This window comes from Pan troglodytes, chromosome 13, assembly GCF_028858775.2.
Source record: "Pan troglodytes isolate AG18354 chromosome 13, NHGRI_mPanTro3-v2.0_pri, whole genome shotgun sequence".
Lineage (NCBI taxonomy): Eukaryota > Metazoa > Chordata > Mammalia > Primates > Hominidae > Pan > Pan troglodytes.
Genome location: NC_072411.2, coordinates 66,596,739 through 66,620,304, shown reverse-complemented (window position 1 = coordinate 66,620,304; position 23,566 = coordinate 66,596,739). Strand labels below are relative to the sequence as shown.

The window sequence follows — 23,566 nt, the reverse complement described above, 5'->3', positions numbered from 1 at the left end:
GGATGTCTTCACTTGACCCCTACTCTTGTTTAATCACTTGCTTGTGTATAGAATTCTAAAGTCAGCTTTGAAGACATTGATCCATTGTCATCTGTTATCCAGTTTTGCAAATGAAAGTTTTTTCGCCAGTCTGATTTCTTGTTATTTAAATAAGACTTTTTTGTTTTGATTCGTTGTTGGTTTTTAACTTTCTCTCTGGAAACTGTGCAGTTTTTCTCTTATTGTTGCTATTATGATAGTTCATTAAAATATGTTAAAAATTGTCTTTAAAAATAACTATTTCTGCTCTGTACTTAGTAGGCTCATTTAATCTCATGCCTATGGTCTTTTATTCGCAAAGAGAAAATTATGTGTTTCATTATTTTCTTTCTTCTGTTTTCTCCTTCTGGGTCCAAATTTTGCCAAGCATTATGTCAGCCTTGTGGTTTTCAGCAAGTTAACCTCTAACATCTTTGATCATCAATTGCATTATTACAAAGTGGAAATTATAATCCCCAGGAGGCCAGTACCCAGTATGGTAATTATTCTTTCTCCTTCAGATGTCTTGCTTCTCTAAGCTTATCATTTTGATCAAGGGATTTGAATCTAAATATAGACTTCTGGCTCTTAAAGTGATGTCTAGGCTGTTTTTAGCATGAAGGTTATTGGGCATGACTCTGGTCTTCCTCAAGGTAGCACTGGCTCATTTCTGAAAGCTCCGACACTGTAGCCTGTGTTTTGTGGCAAATGCAGAGATCAGCACATAGAAACGAGTCAAAGCATATATGGAAAGGGGACACATAATGTTAAATAACAAGGAAACTCTTGGAGTTTGTTTTAAGGTAGAAGTCTATAAAAGACAACAGGGGGATCTATAGTATTTTTATGTGGGTTCATCTGATGAATGGCTGCCACATTTATCTTCCCAGAAGAACAGCTCTCATCATGTCATATTCTTTGTTAAAAATCTTAACTGGATCCCCACTGCCTACAAAATTACCATCAGATTCCTCAGCTTAATTTTTGAGTTGTCCAGGAAAGATTAACTCCAATGCAACTTTCTACTATCATATCCCACTATTCTCTACATATTCCTTCACTCAAATCCAAATATGTTACTCTGTGCTTCCCAGATCTATCCCATGCTCTTTCCTTGGATTCCTTCACTTCCTCCCATTTATACCGGGACATTCTTCTCTTTTAAGGTTCAACTTCATGACCTCTTCCTTTAAAAAACCTTTGCCAATCTCTATAACTCGAGGTTCTATTTCTATGTATGCCCCAAAGCACATGTTGTGTGCATCTGTTATGTGTAACATACTGCATTGAAATGACTTAAGGCATAATCTATGTCATGCTCATCTGTGATCTACTAAGGTCTAACAGTACTTCACTTATAATCTGTGCTCAGTAAATATGGTTGACTAAGTGACTGGATGCATTGTAGTCATGCTGCATTGTAATGTTTTACATTGAGAAAATAAATTTGGAGGTTGTTTTGTTTTTGTTTTTAAAAAGAGCTGACTGGTGACCAAAACTGCTTTGTTGACTACATTGACTTTACAGGTTTTTATATTATCTATGTGATCACTTCTTAATATTTATTTATTTTTTCAGCTTTATTGAGGTACAAATGACAAGTAGAAATTGCATATATTTAAGGCATACAATGTGATGTTTTGATATATGTATATATTGTGACATGATTAACATGACTAAGCTAATCCCATCATATAGTTATCATTTTTTTGGTATGGTAAGTATCCTTAAAATCTACTTTCTTAGCAAATTTCAAGTATGGTTTTCCACAAATAGTGATAAACACTTGCTAATGACACAGGAGTATTGTCAGATATTTGGGAAATAGTTATTCAGCTTTCAGTCTATTTCCTGTCAGAAGTTTATATAAAGAAAAATGAAAATCAAATATAATGCTGCTTGTAACTGAAAACATTGTGCATTTAAATGAAATTTTTTGTACCATTTAGCTTGTTTTGCTCTTGAACATTATTTGAAAATAAACCAACTTATTACTTGGGATTGATGGTAGTAAGTGTGCTGAGTGTTGAGATTTATTTCAAAATGCATGGCCAGGTGCAATGGTTCACGCCTGTAATCCCAGCACTTTGGGAGTCCAAGGTGGGCAGATCACCTGAGGTCAGGAGTTCGAGACCAGCCTGGCCGACATGGCAAAACCCCATCTCTACTAAAAAAAAAAAAAAAGCCAGGCATGGTGGTATGAAGGGGCTGAGGCAGGAGAATCACTTGAACCCAAAAGGAGGAGGTTGCAGTTGAGCCAAGACCACACCACTGCACTCTAGCCTAGGTAACAGAGTGAGACTCCATCTCAAAAAAACCACAAAAACATATAAAACAACCCCAAATGCATTCTCTCTTCTAGTTCTTTTCCACTGATGAAATCAAAGATACTGAACAATCCAATCTTTAAATTGGAGAATTCCTTGTAAGGAAATGTGTAACTTTTATAAAGGTACTAGCAGTTTCTTGATAAATATAAGAAAGAGTAGAACAAGACATTGTATGGCGGTTTGTTATGTGTGATTTATAATATTTGGGGAAGATCAGCCATAATTTTGTGTCTTTAGTCAGTAGAATGACATTGATTTGTGGCAAGTCAACATATTCCTTTGTATTTTTGCAATGGTGATATTTAGGAGAACAGTACTTAAGTCTCCTGAAAAGTTTTTTTTTTTTTTTTTTTTTACATCGTAGGGACTTATTCTTAGCCACACATCTCCTAAATATTTAAATATTTTAGTTTTGTTCAGGAAATGAAACTGTTTTCAAGTGTATATTAATGGTTTTTTCTTCTTATAAATGGAAAAGTACTTAAAGATAATTTTGTTTAAAAACCTCATTTTGCAGATAGGAAGATAAAACTGAATTTTATTGGGCTGAATACAGATTTTCATTTAAAATAAATATAGGATAGAAATTGAAATTGGGTTAAACTGTAGCCAATAAATTGAATTAATTGCAATGCTGGCCTGGTGCGGTGGTTCACGCCTGTAATCCTAGCACTTTGGGAGGCTGACGCAGGCAGATTACCTGAGCTCAGGAGTTCAAGACCAGCCTAGGTAACATGGTGAAACCCTGTCTCTACTAAAATACAAAAAAAAAAAAAAAAAAAAAATAGCCAGGCTGGTGGTGGATGCCTATAGTCCCAGCTTGGAAGACTGAGGCAGGAGAATTGCTTGAACCTGTGAGGTAGAAGTTGCAGTGAGCTGAGATCGAGCCACTGCACTCCAGCCTGGGTGACAGAGCAAGACTCTGTCTCCTAAAACAAAAGCAATGCATTCTAAATTCTGCATAATAATATACGATTTTATTATAATGCCTAAGTGCATATGAGGTCACCTAATTGTGTCAAGGAGACAAAATAAGTATTTTCAGCACCAGGAAAGGAGACTCCCTCAAGTAAGAAAAGTCCAATTTCATTGAACTTTTCCACAATGTTTACAGTCAGAAAATCTATGAAGAAATGATTTCTATTTTAATGTAAGAATGAGTATGATATTTTACAATTTCAGATGTTTTATCTTATATTCTTTTACTATTTGTCCCACCAGTTTTATGTTTCTTATTTTTGCTTTCTTGCCTTTTTTTTGACTAATCAAGTATTTTAAAATTATTTTATTATTTTACTCTACTACCTTGTGGTTATATACTATTTTACTGGTTTTTTTTTGGTAGTTACTCCAGATATTGTAATGTGCATCCTTGATTCATTGAAATGATATTGTTAACACTACTTAAATCTGTTCATTCACTTTCCACCCTTAATGTTAATATTGTCATGTTTTTTAATTCTACATAGATCTTCTACGTCACAGGACATTAATATGTCCACTCAGTATTCACTTTGAATTAGCAGTATATTTACTTTTTTCACTGTTCTACCTCCCCCCTAACTTCTTTTTACAACTGTTGATTCTCTCTACCTTTTTTTTCTTTCTCTGAAGTCAATTTTCTTCTACCTGAATATTTCTCTTTAATGTTTATTTTAGTGCTATTCTGCTAGTGACAAATTATCTCCAGTTTTCTTTGTATGGAAATGGTTTTAATGTAAGAGGGCCATAGGGAGAACAGTGATATTTAGTGATAAACAGGGTTAAGTTAGAATGAAGGGAAAGTTGAGAGAAGAGGTTGAATTTTGTGGGATTTTGTTCCTGATTAACTGTGAGATTCAGAAGCATAGTAAAAGAATTTTAGTAGCTGGGGAAGTGTGGATGGTGAAGTAAAATAAGCCAATCGACTGCTCTTCAGTAGAGAGTCTGGGGCCTGAGAATGGATGACCTGGGAGTTCTGGACCTGTGGTGACTGACATAAATGGGGAAGGGAGAGGGCATAAAGACATTTGTGTTCAGGGACTCAAGACAAGCAATCACAGGGAAACTGTACAGAGGAAAGTGTTTCTACCACCATACTAACTTCTGTGTTCTCCTCTTAGCTATTTCCATGACGGTGTGGAGACCAGGGGAGATATTAGGTTATGGAGACCTGAAGGTTCCACTTCATTCTTAGGGAGTGAACTGTAAGAGCTGAAAATAGGCCGGGCGCGGTGGCTCACGCCTGTAATCCCAGCACTTTGGGAGGCCGAGGCGAGTGGATCACACAGTCAGGAGTTCAGGACCAGACTGGCCAAGTTGGTGAAACCCCGTCTCTCTAAAAATACAAAAATTAGCCAGGCATGGTGGCGGGTGCCTGTAATCCCAGCTACTCGGGAGGCTGAGGCAGAGAATTGCCTGAACCTGGGAGGCAGAGGCTGCAGTGAGCCGAGATTGCACTACTGCACTCCAGCCTGGGCAACAGAGCGAGACTCCTTCTCAAAAATAAATAAATAAATAAATAAATAAAATAAGAGCTGAAAATAAATGGATTGATTTGGGAGATGCTTAGGAAGTAAAATTAGCAGAACTTGGTGACAGAGTGGATACGGATATGGGATGTGAATAGAGGGAAATGTCAAAAATGACTCCCAGATTTCTGGTTTATGCAACTTGATGTATGTGGTGGCCATTCACTGAACTAGAAATGCTGGATGGAGGAAGACTACGTTTGGGTGGCAAATGGTGACACCATCAGTTTGGCTTAGACTTTTTGAGTTTGAATTGCATGTGAGTCATCCAAATGGGGATATCAAATAGCCAATTAAATATATGAGTCTATTGCTGTGCAGAGATATCTGGGCAGAAGATAAAAATTTGGGAACATCTTTCTATAAATTGTTAATTGAAGTCTTGGGTCTGAATAAGCTGGACAAAAGAGAGTCAACAGAGAGAGGCCAGTCAAGAATGCCAACATGATGCTGAAGGACAAGTAGAATGAAGACAAGCGTCCTTAAAATTGAGGAGTTTATTGGTAAAAGATAATTTAGCTGGAGGGAAAGTTTAGTGTCTTTTTTTCTTTAAATCCAGGGGCTTGAATATGTGTAAAAGCCAGTGAGAGGAATCTGGTTGAGAAAAGTTAACTATCCAGGAAACAGAAGAGATCATAATATAGAACTTCTAAGAAGCTGGGAAGGAAATAGGCATATATTATTTCCCTCTTGCTGCTGTAACAAATTACAACAAATTTGGTGACTTAAAACAACACATATTTATCTTAGAGTTTTGGAGGACAGAAATTTGAAGTCAGTTCACTGGGCTGAAATCCAGGTCTCAGCGGGGATTCATTTGTTCTGGTGGGTTTGGGTGGCAGGGCAGGTGTGGAGATCCATTTCCTTTTCTTGTCCAGCATCTAGAAGCTGCTTGCATTCGTTGGCTGTTGGTCCTGAATCGCTTTGACTCCTGGTTTGGTTTTTGCCTTTCTTTTTCTCTCTCTGTTTTCACAGAAACATTACCTTCTCTCACTCTGATCCTCCTCTTTCTCTCTCTTTTAAGGACCCTTGTGACTACGTTGGAACCCCCTGTATAATTCAGGGTAATCTTCCCTGATCAGGACCATTAACATAATCACATGTGCAAAATCCCTTTTACAATGTAAGATTACATATTCACAGCTTCCAGGAATTAGGACATTGACGTGGGGTGAAGGTGGGGTAATTATTCAGCCTCCTACAAAGACCAAGCACAGTTAGAAGGGCAGGCCCTAAAGGAAAGAAGGGAAAATTTCCTAATTTAATTGAAGAGAAAGAAGGTAGAAAATAGAAATATGGGTGGTTTGTATATGTCATAGTGGAAATACAATGTATTTCCTATTTCACTAAAGTAGAGGTTGTTTCACTTGTTTGAGGGAAGAGGCACTGGTAGTAGATCCGTAGAAGAAAGTGTCATCCTAACAACTAGAGCATGTTTTCACTTCGCTAATAGAACAGCCTGCTGTGTGCCAGGAGCCCAATGGATAGAGGGATATAAAGATATCCAGCACAGGGTGATTATTACCTTTCTGTCACTGGGAGTTTTCAAAGCATGTTAAATATACATTTCACTGGAAAAGTTTAGTAAGTATTCCTGGGTGCTGAGTTACAAAAGGTGACTTCATTGACAGTTCTAATATTTGCTAATTGTGTAAGTAATGCATACTTTCTAAATAGAATGTACTTTTTTTTTTTCTTCCTGAGATGGAGTCTTGCTCTGTTGCCCAAGCTGGAGTGCAGTGGCACAATCTTGGCTCACTGCAACCTCCACATCTCGGGTTCAAGCGATTCTCCTGCCTCAGCCTCCTGAGTAATTGGGATTGCAGGTGCACACCACCACACCTGGCTAATTTTGTGTTTTTAGTAGAAATGGGATTTCACCATGTTGGACAGGCTGGTCTTGAACTCCTGACCTCAAGTTATACACCCACCTTGGCCTCCCAAAGTGCTGGGATTACAGGCATGAGCCACCGTGCCCAGCCTAGAATACACTCTAAATAAATGTATCATAAGGCTGGGCATGGTGGCTCACACCTGTAGTCCCAGCACTTTGGGAAGCTGAGGCAGGCAGATCACCTGAGGTCAGGAGTTCAAGACCAGCCTGGCCAACATGGCAAAACCCCGTCTCTACTAAAAATGCAAAAATTAGCCCGGTGTGGTTGGGCACCTGTAATCCCAGCTAGTTGGGAGGCTGAGGCAGAAGAATCACTTGAACCCGGAAGGCAGAGGTTGTGGTGAGGCGAGACCATGCCACTGCACTCCAGCCTGGGTGACAGAGCAAGACTCTGTCTCAAAAAAAAAAAAATGTATCATAGAATGCTACTAGAAATAATTGATCAGAAATAAAGATATAGTAAGAATTCTTAAGAAGTTTTTCCAGATATTTGTGTAGTCAGAGCTCATGGCACTCTATTAAGTACTTGCCCTTTAACTTGAGTAATCTGATAGCTTTTTAAAATTTAATTTTTCCACTGATAGTAAATGAATTATAAAAATTATAAGAATGAAAATAGATACATTAAAAATAACCACTTTATGATCTCCTCTGTTCTCTTGTTTTCCTTCCTAGAGATCAAGATTGTTAAAAATTTGGCATAGATTCGTGGAGGTCCTTTTCTATGGGCTTACCTATGCTCATGTGTATAGCTGGTCCTCCAATAAGGTCATTTTCTTCAGCATCATTTTTATCTAACATGGTTGAGGAAAAAAAAAATCTATTCCGGGATTAGGCCACTGTCTGTGTGAAGTGTGCACTTTCTCTGTATGTCTGTGTGGGTTCTCTCCAGAGACTCGTTTCCTCCCACTTCCCAAAGATGGGCAGGTCGGGTTAATTTTGATGTCTAAATGGTCCCAGTGCGAGTAAGTGTGTGTGTGTGTGTGTGTGTGTGTGTGTGCAAGTGCGCCCTGCAATAAAATGAGGTCCTGGCCAGGGTAGGTTCCCACCTTGAGCCCTGAGCTGCCAGGATAGGCTCTGGCCACCTGTGACCCTGAACTGGAATAAGCAGATAAATCATTAAATCATTATCTCACTTGTTTTTACTCATCTTTCTTAAATGTATATATAGCTCACATTTATTTCAGTGTTTAATGTCAGAAGTGTTTTGGGTCTTTATTTAGAAGTTTGGTGATGTTTTTATGACCAGAAATGTGCCATAGGACCTTAACTTATGTATTTTATCATTTAGCCCATGGTGAAACTGGTTTAAATCTTTATTATGTCTTTTGGCTTAAAGTCACGGTTTCTAAGAAATGATTGACAATGTTAAGTAAGGATTTACTATTTATATAGAAGTATAGGATATTTTATTGTTTTTACACAAATGGGGTCATACTAAGTAATATTGTATAATTTTTTTTTTAACTGGACACTGCGTTTTAACAGTTCTTTGTTAGTCCATACTTTAGTTCTCTTAATTCCTACCCAGTATTCCACAGTCTGAATATATTACATTTTATTCATATGTGACCATTTCCAGTATATATGGTGTTTCCACATTTTCTCTTGTAAACAGTGATGCAGTGAACTCTTCCAGATACTTTTCTAATCATTTATGCTCCTTAGTCTATAGAGAACCAGAAAAGGAGTGCCTATGTCAAGGGCATGGCTTCTCAAGATTTTTACAGGTGCTGCCAAATTTCCTTCCATAACATCTGTTCCCATCTATATGCTTTTTATCAGTATTAGAGAATACCACTCTCTCACTTGACACTTGTACCAGCCTTTGGCTTTATCAGTCATTTACATTTTTGTCCAACTCATGAAGATGCCTTATGTTAATGTATGTTTCTCGTATTACTGATGAGATTATCTTTTTAAGTGTTTATGTTCAGTGGTATATTTGTGTGTGTGTGTGCGAATTGTCTTTTTGTTCCTTTTTTTGTTCATTTTTCTTTTGGGGGTTTTTTAACTTTTCATTTTTAAAGAATGCTTTCTGTATTTGGATTATTAGTTTATTCTTAAATATATTGCATATATACTTAATATGTGTTTTGTATTTGAATTTTATTTGTGGAGTCTTCTATAGCATTAAAATATTTATGAGTCAAAATTGTTTTTGTAATTCCTTTTAGGTCTTACTTTGGAAGACTTTCCATATTACAAGATTATTAAAGCATTCTTTTTTTTTTTTTTAGACAGAGTCTTGCTCTGTTGCCCAGGCTGGAGTGCAGTGGCACGATCTTGGCTCACTACAACTGCCGCCTCCCAGGTTCAAGCAATTCCCCTGCCTCAGCCTCCTGGGTAGCTGGAATTACAGGCGCACACCACTAAGCCCAGCTCATTTTTGTATTTTTAGTAGAGACAGGGTTTCACCATATTGGTCAGGCTAGTCTTGAACTCCTGACCTTGTGATCTGCCCGCCTCCGCCTCCAAAAGTGCTGTGATTATTGGCGTGAGCCACCACGCCCGGCCATTAAAGCATTCTTGAGTTATTTCTTCTAACGTATTTATAAACCAATTAATTTTTTAGAATTTCTTTTTAGTTGTCTAATGTTACAGTCTATTTTAGAGTATGGTGTTAGATAAAAAAAAATCTATATTTTGTTTACTCAGATGGGTATAGTTAGTCTTTTTAGAAAGTCTTATTCTTTATTGATTTTCAGTGGCATCTGTTGCATGCATGCACACACAAACACACATGAGTCTGTCAGCACCTTTTTAAAAATTGGCTAACTACAGTTTTATTATATATTAGTGTATTAGTCCATTCTCACACTGCTATAAAGAACTACCAAAGACTCAGTAATTTGTAAAGAAAAGAGGTTTAATTGACTCACAGTTCAACTGGCTGTACAGGAGGCATGGCTGAGGAGGCTTCAGGAAACTTACAATCACGGCAGAAGGGTGAAGGGGAAGCAAGCATGTCTTCACATGATGGCAGGAGAGAGAGAGTTGAAGGGGAAGTGCTACACACTTTCAAACAACCAGATCTCATGAGAACTCACTATCACAAGAACAGCAAGGGGGAAATTCGCCCTCATCATACCAGATCCCTCCCCAACCATTGGGTATTACAATTCAACATGAGAGTTGGGTGGGGACATAGAGCCAAACCATATCAATTAGGTACACCAGGTATGTGAAGATCCCCCTCATTGATCTTGTTTGTCTGCCTTTCTTGGCTACAATTGTACATTTTCTTAACTTTGAAATAGTTTGACTAGCACTGAAATGATCTGTTCCTTAAAGGTTATATAGAATTTTTTTGTAAATCAAACCATCTAGGATTTGGCCACAATTTTTAGCAATATCTCTTTGACAACTGTCTTTCTTCTATGGCAATTAGTTTCTTTGAATTTTGTGGAGTCAATTTGTATAAATTATATTGTCCAGAGAATAATCTATTTCATTATTTTTTTTGCATAAAATTGGGGGAAGTAGTCTCTTATGATTTTTATCATTTCTCTGGTATTATTTCTTATTTTGTATATTGGTACCTTCTCCCTTTTTCCCCCTAGATTTGTTTCAGTATTTATCTATTTTATTGTTTTCCCCAAAGACCAGATTCAGAACTTATTAGTTTTATCATTTTACCTTTTTTTCCAAGTTTTAATTTCTACTTTTATACTTATTAGTTTATTCTTTCTGATTTCCTCAGGTTTAATTTAATAATTTTTTTTTAAATTTTGGGATGTTAATAAATTTATTTTTTTAATATACATGTATTTAAGCTTATGAATTAGAGTCTGAGAATTGTTTTAGCAGTATGAGATATGATATATAGTGTTTATTATATTTGTTATTATTACATAGACATTTTACACTTTCAATTTTCATTGTTTTCTTTGCCAGAAGAGTTATTTGAAGAGCCTTAAAATTTTCAGATGCTAGGAGCTTCTTAACCCCAGATTGATTAGTGATTTTTCCTTTTACTGTATTGTGATTAGTAACTATTATCTGTATTCCGGAATTTACTGGGGTTTTATCTTCGATGTCCAATGTGATCAAGTTTTTTTTTTTAAACCAATTTCTTAAACAGAAGGGATATTCTCTGATTTCACCTTAAAGTTAAATATATGGCAATTAAATCTATTTTATTATGTTACCCTATTTATATATTTTATATTTATACCTACTTTTTAATTCTCTTGTTATTCAGGCTTTGAGAAGGTTGGATAATAGTCAATAGTGTGTTTCCATCTGATTATCTTTATACCTATTTTAGATTTTCCTTTACAAATGTGTACTATATGACACCGAGACATTCATAATCATTTTATTTTTATTGTGAATTACACCATTTAGCATTATAATGTTTTCTTCCTTGCTCCTTCCTTCCTTTTTATTTTTATTTGTCCTGTTTGCTTTCGCCTATTCTTATGAACCGGCAACTTGATGAAACACTTGGTTATAGAGGGTTCTCTTTCCCATAGAATAGAGCAGAATCTGTTTTATGATTCAACTGAATGTTTTTCTTTCAATAGGTGAGTTGAGCTCTGCAACATCTCTGAGATAACGTAAAAGTTTAGCATTAGTACTGTTATTTTAAGTTTTCCAATTTATAGATTTTTGAAAAAAATTCACAAGATGTTCTGCTTTCTTAGCTTTGTGTTTGCTTTCTTTTTATTAGAAAAGTTTATATTTCTGTTACGATTATAAATGTAACTGTAGGAAAGTTCTTAATCCTCTTATTTCCTTAAAAATGATCTATTATTCCTTTCTGCAGATGTTTCCTCTTCATCCTCTCTTTTCTACCAGCTGACCTTAGCATTATAAAATAAATTACTTAGAATTCTCCTATGATTTATCAGTTTAAAATATCTTTTTGATCTTAGTTAGCAAAGCAGTCAGCTTATGTAGTATATACTGCATACCATGTCCTTGCTCCTTCAGCTTTCATCTTTTTGAAAAATTTTATCATTCATATTTTCATATTGAAATTTCATAACGATTCTTATATTGTTATGGCTCATATTACTTATGTTTTATTATAGCAACATAATCACATACATGATTGGAATTTAGTACCATGATTGACTTCAGTGTTTATTTCAGTTATTTCACTCAGGTTTTTACAATCACTTGGATGACTAAAATTTATCTTCTAGTAAATTCCTCAAGAAGATCCTATGAAAACAAGATTTTATGTATTTGTAATATGTTCAAAATTTTGAACATTGTCCGTTGCCTTTATAATTAATGAGTTTGATTGAATTTAAAAATCTCATTTGTATTTTCTTTTTTCAAGGATTTCATGCACATTACTGCATCCAGTGGTGTATCTAGAGGGCAGTGGTGTCCACTGAATCTGACTGTTGAATGTTGCTGTGGAGAGATTTGACAACAGACTGATTCCTGCCTTAAAACAAGCTACTAGAAAACTTTTGCCTTGCTGTTCAAAAGATTTCAGTAATTTTACTAGGAAGTGTCTTAGTGTTGACTGTTTCTCTGGGGAACTATGTGACTTTCACTGAGTTTTTTTTTTTTTTTCTTCATTTTGAGACAGGGTCTCACTCTGTTCCCCAGGCTGGAGTTCAGTGGAGTGCAGCCTCAAACTCCTGGGCTCAAGCAATCCTCCTGGCTTAGCCTCTTTAATAGATGGAACTACAGGTGCTCACCACCACACCTGGCCGTATTTTTTTATTTTTTGTAGAGACAGGGTCTTGCCCTGTTGTCCAGGCTGATCTCAAATTCCTTGACCTCAAGCCATCCTCCTGTCTCAGCCTCCCAAATGGCTGGGATTACAGGCATAAGCCACCATGCCTAACGATAAATAAGTTTTGACTACAAAAAATTCTTATATTTTATTTATTCTTTTCTGCTGTTTTGGTTTTCTTCTGTGTGGATTTCATTTTCTGTCTAATGTTTCTTAAATTAAAGATAATTTTTCTGGCTGGGCGTGGTGGCTCACATCTGTAATCCCAGCACTTTGGGAGGCCAAGGTGGGCGGATCAGGTCGAAAGATTGAGACCATCCTGGCCAACGTGGTGAACCCCGTCTCTACTAAAAATACAAAAATTAGCTGGGCATGGTAGTGCATGCCTGTAGTCCCAGCTACTCGGGAGGCTGAGGCAGGAGAATCACTTGAACCCGGGAGGCGGAGGTTGCAGTGAGCTGAGATCGCACCATTGCATTCCAGCCTGGGTGACAGTGTGAGGCTCCGTCTCAAAAAAAAAAAAAAAAGATAATTTTTCCTCTCAATTTGGTTACTTCACTGTTAGAGTGGAGGGGAAAAAATGGCTAGTGGTGGATCAGATCAGCTCATCAACTGTAAAGACTGACTCTATGTCATTTACTTAAGGAAGTGAAAATTCATAGTAGAGTATGATGAGCTGGTAAAACCAGAGTTTCTGAATTTACCTCTGAAGATCTAGGCTACATATTTATTGCTGCAACAATCTATGTTAAGAATTTTCTGAGACTGGTGTTCTCAAGACAACATTTAGATTTAGTGTTCACACTAGTGGTCACTAATAGAGCTGTGTCAGATAGTGAAAGAATATCTAAATTTTCCTGTAAAGAAGACTTTGTGCTTTTGTTCAGAAAAAAATCATAAGGCTAACAATTGTTAAGATGAGAAAGGAGGCTTGTCCACTATGTAACCGGAGTGACTAGTCTTTCCACATTGATTGTATGTGAACATAATGCCTACTGTGTACAAAGAACACTCTGCTAGGTATTCTGGGAGAAGCAGAGAAACTAAGAGACTCAGTCCTAACCTTAAGGATTATATTTGTGTTGAGTGGAAAAAGTAGAGCCTGTTGAAGGATTTATAAGTTATCAAAACAATGCATTAGTAAGTATCAGGCAAGAAAGGAGAAATGGAAAAGTTTAAGTCCTAAAAAAAATTACAAAACAGGGAGTGATATGATTTATATGGAGGGTTGACTGCTTGATGGAATAAATTTTGATCTATGTCTTTGAGAGAGATGATGAACCTGGCTAGGCAATTAGTTATCCCAAGGGGGCACAGCACAATAGTGTGAGATATAGGGAAAGATGAAAGGACAGTGCAAGTTGTATTTTGTGTGAGGCAGGAGATTGGCTGGATTAAAAAAGTATTTGTAGGACTTGATATTCAAGAAACATCTCCTTATTGCTTTTTTTTCTCTGTATAAAGCCACTGGGGGCTTTATACAGTCAGATAGACACTGAGATGGTCAGAGAGAAGTTAGACATGCCACTGCCCTCAAGGAACTGCCATTCTAAGTAATATAGAATGCATCCACATAGGAGGCAGTAGCTGAAGTTTGAATAAACTGGTGTATGAGAAAGAATAAAGTGGTAGTATTGGAAGGACAGGTAGGGTTTGAATCTGTAAAATGAGATGAAATAATACTTACTTTGCAGGGCTGTTAGAATAAAATGAAATAACGTATGCAAAGTGCTTAAAACTTAATGGGCAATTGATATGTGTTTGTCATCTTTCCTTCCTTCCCCACCTCTCAATTCTGAGACAACTTGTACTATGAAAAGGGGAGATCCTTGAAAGATGCACAGAAGTGAAATTTTCAGAAGAGGTGTGACTGGCCTTGGGCCTTCATTGTGGGGCTTAATGAACTGAGGAACATTATGAACAAAGAGGGGGGAATACAGAACATGCTTTTGGGAGCTTTGTTGAAGTTGAGTGGGAGAAGAGATTTGAAAGGGAGACTTGAAACCTAGAGGTTGGATGGTACTTTTGTATTAGACTGGTGCAAATGTAATTGTGGTTGTTGCCATTACTTTCAATAATAAAAACCCCAATTACTTTTGCACCAACCTAAGAGCATTTTTCTTCTGCCCAGATTCCACTTTGTATACTAAAATAACTGATGGTTTATGTGTCACCCTGCATCAGCTGTTTTGGTAAACAGGAATCATGAGTTGATTAACTTTGAATTCTCCATAATACACAGCACAGCACTTTACACATAGTAAGGTCTTCAATACATATTTATAAAGCAGGTTAATAAAACAAACAAATGCTTGGGTACGTCAGGAACAAGGGCTGTATGAATGTGACATTTTATGCTAATGTTGTGTCAAGCTATGTATTTAATAATAAAATGTGGAAACACATGTTGTAGAGTGGAATGGTGGGATGCCTTGGAGAGGGCCAGATTACAGTTTTCTCCCTGGCTTAGTGGCTATGGACTTTGTGAACTTGGTCAAGTTCTTTTGCAGTATGTGCTTAAACCCAAGACCATTTCTTAGCTGCCTGCTCTTCTGGCCTTAATTTCCTCATCTATTCAATAGCTAGTACCTTATAGAGTTGTGAGCATTAAGTGAAAACTAGCTCACTGCCTGGCACATAATGGGTGCTCACATAAATATTATTGATAATCACAATAATAGTTATTTTTATTTTTCCTAATTGAAATATTGATATGAAAATATTTTAAGTGACACATTTACTCTTGTTCTATCCAATTATCAAATAAAATTCTAAATAATGTACACTGCTATTCTGTAATATTTTATTGTTGACTCTGTTGTGTTAAAAACATCTTATAATGTTAGTTTCGTTTTTGGAGATAAAAGACCAATTCTCTGCAGCGGGAGTTTAAGGAGTGTTTTGTTAGTGTCTGCCTTGGGCTCTTCCAGGCCTTTTGCAAACTTGATTTCCTTTGATCCTCACAGCAGTTCTGAAAGTGTTGGTCATAGTTTTTTATCCTCATTTTGCAACTGAAGAAAATTAAGGGTCAAATGACAAGGTTAGTGAGTGGCAAAGTCATTTATAATAATTAATGAGAAAAAAGAAGAGGCTGAAGTTAAATTTGGAATCAGTGTCTAAAATAACTAGGAAGTAAGATAAAGCACAGTCAATATGAGCACCTGCAAAGGATTACAGAAAAATGAGATTCCACCTGTCTTAAGTATGCAGCGTGCTATCTTGTTCAGTCTACTGACTATGAAAAGTATCGGTAAGCTTCATTTTTCAAAGACATTTGCCTTTTTGATAACGTAGTCACAAAATGCCGAATTTTGCTCTTCATAATTTTCCCTGAAAATTTAGAAACTTAGTTTTCCAGTGTTCTGAAGGGATGACCTATCACTCACACGTAAGCAGCTAGTCATCTATTAAGTGTTTTTAAGCCCTTTTAGGGCATGTATATATTGCACTGTAATCTATACAGGACCTGGATACTGTTCTGAATTGAAGCGTTCATTTTATACATAGTGTTTAACAGGCTCTATGGTGTGATACAAAACAGCATTTCTAACTTCCCCATCATCTAGACTTCAGACCTCAGAGTAAACTTTGAGACCTTGACCGTGTGTTCACATCAGTTTTCAAGTTCTGCATATTCCTCCCCTCTATTCACTTTTCAAAGCAAGTGCCGTTTCCTTCTTGAAGCCTGCCCTGATCTTACCCCTATTGTGCAGTTGCTTCTACCTTGGTGCACCCTTGATACTTAGCATTTAATCACTGTTAGTCTCAACTTACTACTGAATGGGATATTTTAACTTAAAAATTAATATCTCTATTCCACTATGAGACAGTGACCTTAATTGTCTTAATAATAGTGTGTTCCTACTGCCTGATACAGGGTTTGGCAAATAGTACTTTGCTTGATCATTTAGTAAAATGAATTACTTTCATTATGATGGAACCCCAATAAAATTTTTGAGAACAGAGATAACACTTTTTTTTTTTTTTTTTTTTTTTTTGAGACGGAGTGTTGCTCTGTCACCCAGGCTGGAGTGCAGTGGTGCAATCTCGGCTCACTGCAACCTCCACCTCCCGGGTTCAAGCAATTCTCCTGCCTCTCAGCCTTCCCAGTAGCTGGGACTACAGGCACGTGCCACCATGCCTGGCTAATTTTTTGTATTTTTAGTAGAGGCGGGGTTTCACAGTGTTAGCCAGGATGCAGAGATAACACTTTGTAATGTTTGAAGGCTAAATTGAGAAAAGAAGACAGATAAGGCCAAATATTATGGGTGATATTCTTGAAATTATTAGTTACCATGGTCTTTGTTATTGTTGGCTTGCTGAAAAGTAGCTCAAGGTTAGAACAGAATCTTTTACTTCACAAATGCTAACCCCCCATCGCTGTATTAGTTGGTATTTCCTTTCTTGGTAATTTTCTTTTAAAAGATCATGATAAACCTAATTGGATAAGGATCAAATTAATTAATGCCTCCAAACTAGATCTGTGACTTTTTATATTAAGCGCATTACTGCCACTCCCAACTACCATTCTGAGGGATTTTTGGTTTTGAAATTCAAAGCAGGGATCCTTGGAGTTGTAGTGTCTCTTTTTTCTTTTGAGGAATATAAGCTCACCATGCATATTAAACTCACTTATGTATAAAGCAGTAAAGTGAACACTGCCTAGTAGCAGTCAAGATAACGAAATGGAAAGTTTGTGTCTGTGTTGCTGAGTATCTTCCATTTTGCCTTGTTACTACAACAATCACATTGTAATCTGGAAATTACCAGTTCTTCTCCTGCTGAAGGCAGTGGGTCAGGATCGAAGAGCATTGAGCAGTTCAGTAAAGCTTGTCCAGATGTCAGTCCAGAAGAGATTTTACAATTGTAAAAGCTCAGATTAGTTTTAACGTTGCAATCTGACAACGTAAAAACGTTAGTTTTGTCATTTTTGAGTGTTTCTTTCATTTTTTATTTAGACTTCATTGAAATTTTTATTGTTAGTTATAGATGTTTTCCGTTGTAAACCTCCTCCAGCCTCCCTCCCCTAGAAACATTAGAATAAAATTTTCAGTTTTTATGAGAAGAAATGCAAAATGGTCCTTAAAATTTTGAGAAAGTTTTGGCAGTGGTTATTTTTTAAATGCTTTTAATGGAATGAAATATGCTACATGACACACATTTGTGCTTTTTAAAAACATAAGTATTTGAGATTGATATATTGTAGTTTAATCCCCTCTTTGTATTTAACACTATTATTTAGGTTTATTGTTAAAATAATATTTAACAGTGTGTGATATCAAGGATAGCTGGAAGGCTTATAATACAAAAATTTTAATGTTTAGGAAATGAAAGATATTAATATATATTAAAACTCTTTTATTATAACATAGAAATTAACACTTTGTGCCAATTCTAACCTCAGGATTATTTTTTGTGCCTCGTGTATGTTCCAGTTGATCTCTTCATCAATTTTATGAATAGCATAAGTAAATTTAGTTCATTAATGTATTTATATATTTTAAATAGACCAATGTAAACAGATTCTTATCTGCCATATGTTGAAATGCTTTAGTAAAGACATAACTGCCTAGTCAACAAAGATGGCATTGAATTGCACTGTTTTGGAAAAAAAGTTGAGCGAACTAGATGCCTGTTAATCTGGTTCTTTAAATATCATAAACAAAAGTATCAGAATGTGTTTCCAAGGACAAAGGCGGGGTTTTCCGGGCTTTGATTGGTTGCTGCCTTGTCCTGTCCCACAGCCATCCTTAATTGGCTTTGGGTAGATTGGAATCACATAAGCAGGGTGACATTTATTACTTTCCTAGTTGTTTCATTGCACTGAGCCCTGAGATTCCCAAGGAGTAACCATAAAAGATTTCTTTTATTTTGTCCATGACCTACGAGACAGGATCATTCTAAGAAGAGCAGGCATGAGTTTGAGTGCAAGAAGAGTCACTCTGCCTGCAATAACGCCAATAATTCTACAGAAAAGGGTATGTGACTTCTTTTTCCTTTTTTTCTTTAATTTTTCTTGCTGCTTTTTTCCCCCTGTTACTGTGTGTTTATTAATACATAGGAAGCTTTACTTACATACCCTTGAAAGAGCCTATAATTCATTAAAGTTGTAGGTAAAATTAAAGGACATATTATTGGAATTGAACTAGGAAAAATAATACTGCGCTAGGACATCGCTATAGTTAAAAACTTTCATCTAAAAGAAGTTTGATCTCGATTTCAGGTCATTGTGATTTAGAGACTGTATTGAAACTTTTTCTTTTTTTTTCTTTCTACTGTAACTTCAAGCCTCTTTGTTTTTAGCTCAGTAGGAAATCTGCTGTTATGTCTTATATTTGTTTACTAAGGAATAGTTTCTTTGTTTCACCATAATTCATAATATATCAATCTCTTCATTGTTGAATAGACTATACAATTATTTTACTGTTTAAACATGTGTTACCAGTTTATTCTCAGGTTTCTACCCATTTCTATTGAGCTTCTGCGTATTTGCTTAAGAAAAACTTTCCATTAAATTCCCCTGTGAAAGGGCTTTCTGTTAATTATTAATGCAGTCAATCCTGTGTATGAAAATATTTTATTTATTAGTTTTTTGTAAAGATTATTTTTATGTCTCACTTACAGCATTGCATTTTACAAGGTGGTATATGCAACCATGTCATGTAGCCATAGTAAACTTTTCTTGTAACTCTCCAAAATAAGAACATTGCACTGGACTTCTTAAAGAATCAAATCTGTCGCATTGAGAAGGAAGGCACTAAAACTCAGTTTTGGCAATATGCTTACCAAATGGTTTTGGTGACACTAGAAACTGTAGTGTTTATTTTTGAACTCAACTTTTAATAGTTAACTGTTAACTATCAGTGCATTCCATTAAGTCAAAGGTCATGTTGCAATTTATTTGAAACATGGCAAATCTAACAGTTAAAGTGGCTATATTTTTTAAAAACGAAGTGCCTCTTTACTATTTTTAATTTTTAGATTTTCAGCTTATTTTCTTATCCAGTCAACCATTTATTTACTGAGAATATTTTATTTGGCATTGGAACAGCTATATGGTAATTTTGCCAACATGAGTTCTTTATCTTTCTTGAGGCCTTTTGCTAATTGTAAGCAAATTTAATTAAAAGTATTTTGCTTTGGGTTTTAACTTTTACTTGGAATTGGACTTAGCAGTGCATTAATAATGACAATATAGGTTCCGGGACTCATTGAGGATGTGAAAAGGCATATTAACATTTATCAAGTCTATGTTCTCGTGTTTGAATTCTTCTTTATCCGGTTAATATTGCAGTTTAGATTGACTAAGAAACTTCTATCATATGGTTTGTTTTTGATGACATGTTGGTATGATGGAAAATGTACTATCTGGACTCTCCATTTACTAGCCCTGTGACTTTGGGCAAATCCAGTAAACTCTTGGAGTCTTTACTTCCTCATCTGTATAACAAACTGAGGAGTTTTCAGTAAATAATATCTTCAGTCTTATTTGTGTCTATAATTCTGTGAACCAAATATTTTATATTTTCATGGTTATAGTAAAATATGTAAATTATTTTTATTATTTTAGAATTATTATAAAACATTAGGAAAGAATGCTGTAATTTTCAAGGAGTTTGAACAATTAGCCTAGGGGAAATTGGTTATGGCAAAACTTGGCTAGAAAAATAACTTCTAGCACTGTTTGCCAAGTAGGAAAACAAGATTACTCTGGAAAGCAGTGGTTATTATTGATGTTACATCTGAGCTGCCAATGGTCACCTCATTGTGATTTATCGTGGTATTTTAATAATAAGCTTCTTGTCAAGTTTCTGTTATAATATTTATAAAAGTCAAAATTCCCTAGACTCAAATCTATGCTATTTTTTTCAGTGAGTGCACATATTTTGGTGTTTATATAATTTAGCACACCATTATGTGCTTCTCCTGATATTTTAACTCCGAAAATACCCATTTTTGTCTATTTGATTGTTCTGAAGATCTTAATATCTTTTATTTTAGGAGTTGGGTATTTTCTGATTTAAAAATCATCCATCTGCCCTGGTCACACCATGATTAATTTTTTCTTCCAATATAAGAAGTTATTTCATACTTGTAATTAATTTATTTTCCATATATGCCATAATTTTAAATGATCTTATAAATCAGTACAAGCATTTCTCAGAGAATTTGGGGAGCAACTTATTTTCCCATGAAGGCAGGTGCTTTTTCCACAGGTTTGGTGTAAAGTTCACTCATCCTGAATGAGTGGCCCTTGACAAATAATTTATCAAATGGAATCCTAATCATTTAAAAGGCTGAGAGCATTCTGAAAATGCTCCGTAGCAATAGGGAGTAATTTTCTTATCAGGTAGTGTGTCTGATCCAAGTGGCTGTAAGAGTCTCTGGTAGTGCTTAGGAACTTGAATTTTAAACATGGCCCTTCATGTGGTATAGATCTATTTTGTAGCAGAGAAAGTACGCCTTGATCTTTGAGAAAAAAGGTATTTTGGTAGATTCTCTATCAAGTAAATTGGAAAGAAAATGTTCACTTCCAAATTCTATTAGGATCTGATTTCTCTGATTTAAGTGAATTAAGGTTCTGGTGAAGAAGGTTCCTCATGTGCCTCAGAAACGATCACATCCTCAGCAAACATTGTGAATGAATCTTTTACCTCATCGCATTTTTCTCAGATCATCACTAGGTTGTAGCTTTTTATTTTTTCAAATGAGAAGACTGAGTCTCTTGGGTGTTGAGTGACTTATGCAAGGTCACCCAGAAGGTCAGTGGCAGAGCTAGAAATAGAATCTAGATCTTGTGACTTCCAGTATGCTTCTCCTAGATACGTGTTACCTCCTGAAATTAATATGGAAATGAAATTGCCTTATGGTGGGTATAATTGCCATTCAAGTCTGGAATTAGCTTAGGCAAATCCTTTCATCTTCCTCTGCACCTCCACCAACTCCCTTATGCTCTAGCATAGAAAACATTTTATTCAGAAAGCAATTGTAAGCAGCCAAGTGTGTGTGTGTGTGTGTGTGTGTGAGTGTGTGATAGAAAGACAGTTTATACCTGGAACTCCAGATTGGCACATTACATAAAGAAAACATTTTAAGGTCCCGGAGAGTTAACATAAGGCTCAAGTATTGTAAAGTATAAACTAAGTATAATATAAAATTCACATTCTTTTATAGAAACACTACCAGGTCAGAAGGCCTTACGTCCATATCCTGATTCGGTGGGTTAGGCATATTTCATGTCTCTATCAGATTAACATTTTTTGTTTGTTTGTTTATTTGTTTGTTTTTTGAGATTGAGTCTTGCTCTGTCACCCAGGCTGGAGTGCAGTGGCGCCATCTTGGCTCACTGCAACCTCTGCCTCCTGGGTTCAAGCGATTCTCCTGCCTCAGCCTCCTCAGTAGCTGGGACTACAGGCGTGTGCCACCACACCTAGCTAAATTTTTGTATTTTTACTAGAGAAGGGGTTTCACCATGTTAGCCATGATGGTCTCCATCTCCTGACCTTGTGATCTGCCCACCTCGGCCTCCCAAAGTGCTGGGATTACAGACATGAGCCACCGTGCCCAGCCAACATTGTTTTTAAGTTATGTTTGCAAGCATTTTTGCATTCTTCATCCATGCTACAATTACAGGAGATGTTCATAAGCACACAAGATCCTGAAGTATCTTCTGAAATCTCAGAGAAAAAAAGGGATACTTTTAATGACATATATTTTTTTAAGATTCAAATCCTTTTGAAAATTGTAAATTCATGTGTGTAATACGGAGCAATGCCATTTATGAGAAGATCTAATTCCCCATTCATATAAGAGAATAGTTCATGTTATAATCATTTCTTTCCTCATACAATTAGACTAATTGCTATGATTTTCTAAAAGTGATTTAGTGGAGGAAAGAACACATATCATCACATCACTATTTTTCCCAGAATCTTTTAAACATGCACAAAATCAGTCCAAGCTTCCTTAGCATTTGCCGTTCTCCAGGGCCTGCCTGGCCCTCAGCCTGCCCAGCTTCCCTTGAAGCCTTCACTGCAGCATGTCTTTTGCCTCCTTGGGCTTCAAACGGCTTTTAACATCTGTATATCTGCACTTCTGCTCCCAGGATTGTGCTCTGCAGCCTATAGACAACACCAGGCTCATTTGCTTTCCCAAATGCTGTCTATTGCCTAAGTGTCGGCTCAGGCTGTGGTCTCATCCTAAAGCCTACTAAGACTCTTTTGCTTCACCTTTATCTTCAAGGTGCCTTGATTTAGTATCAGTGGACCCACCTTTGTTACTCATTTGTCAGTTCAACCACTACAGCCCTGTAACATCAATTTTATTATTACCTTTTAAATAATATTTAAGTCATATTGCCGTCCATAGGTGTGTACAATATGACTTTCAGTTGCTCTATCTTGTTTATTTTTGTATATCTTGGACCACCATTTGGTTTCCAAAAGTTGTCTTTGGATTTTTGGTCTTACAACTAGATCTTAGTATTTTAAAGGAAGAAATCTTTAAAACGTTTTGTCATTTATGGGCAGAATGTAATTTCATGTAACCAAAAAACACAAAGGACTGTGGATTAAGGAGGAAAAGAGATTTATTTTTCTTTCACTTTACAAGGATAAGTCCAAAGCTAATGTTGCAGCCCCACAATGTCCTCAGGCAACTGAAATCCTTCTCGCTTTCTATTATTTCTTCTCTAATGTGGGTCCTTTTTCCTTTTATGGAAAGATAAACGTAAATTTCCAGTCATCCTGTTTACAGTCTTTGCACAGAGAATGTGAAGGACCAAGAACAGGCTTGTGAGTTTTATACCAGTTAACATGCCATTGTGGAGTAACCAGGAGTTTCTGCTTACATCTTATTGGCCAACTCTGGATACAAGAGGAGTCAGGAAATGCGGGCCTGGAGTGTAGCACACTGCCCTCCTCACCAGAATCGGGATTCATCAGGAAGGAAGAGAGGAAGGGTGGATATTGGTGGGTAACTTGCCATCTCCTCTACAAGTGCCTTGGACATATTAGACATTTAGTAAATATTTGTCTGGGATTTTTGTTATTCTGGTGCCAGATATGAAATGTGGCTATGCTTTTTGAGCAAATAATATTCTATTACTTGTATA

The 23,566-nt window shown here is 36.2% G+C and overlaps 1 protein-coding gene across 5 annotated transcripts in view; it reads left to right on the top strand.

Annotated features, from left to right (window-relative positions):
* The window catches only part of GRB14 (growth factor receptor bound protein 14), a 129,129-nt gene that overhangs the window by 35,140 nt on the left and 70,423 nt on the right, over window positions 1–23,566 (top strand). For 3 of the 5 annotated variants that reach the window (XM_054679091.2, XM_054679090.2, XM_054679089.2), the window contains exon 3: window positions 18,347–18,431. The exons of 1 other annotated variant lie outside the window; for it this stretch is intronic. In XM_054679091.2, coding sequence (XP_054535066.1) covers window positions 18,347–18,431 — 85 coding nt within the window. Of the gene's footprint in view, window positions 1–18,149; window positions 18,432–23,566 lie in introns of those variants that run through there. One more of the 5 variants, XM_009443602.3, reaches the window with a different exon arrangement.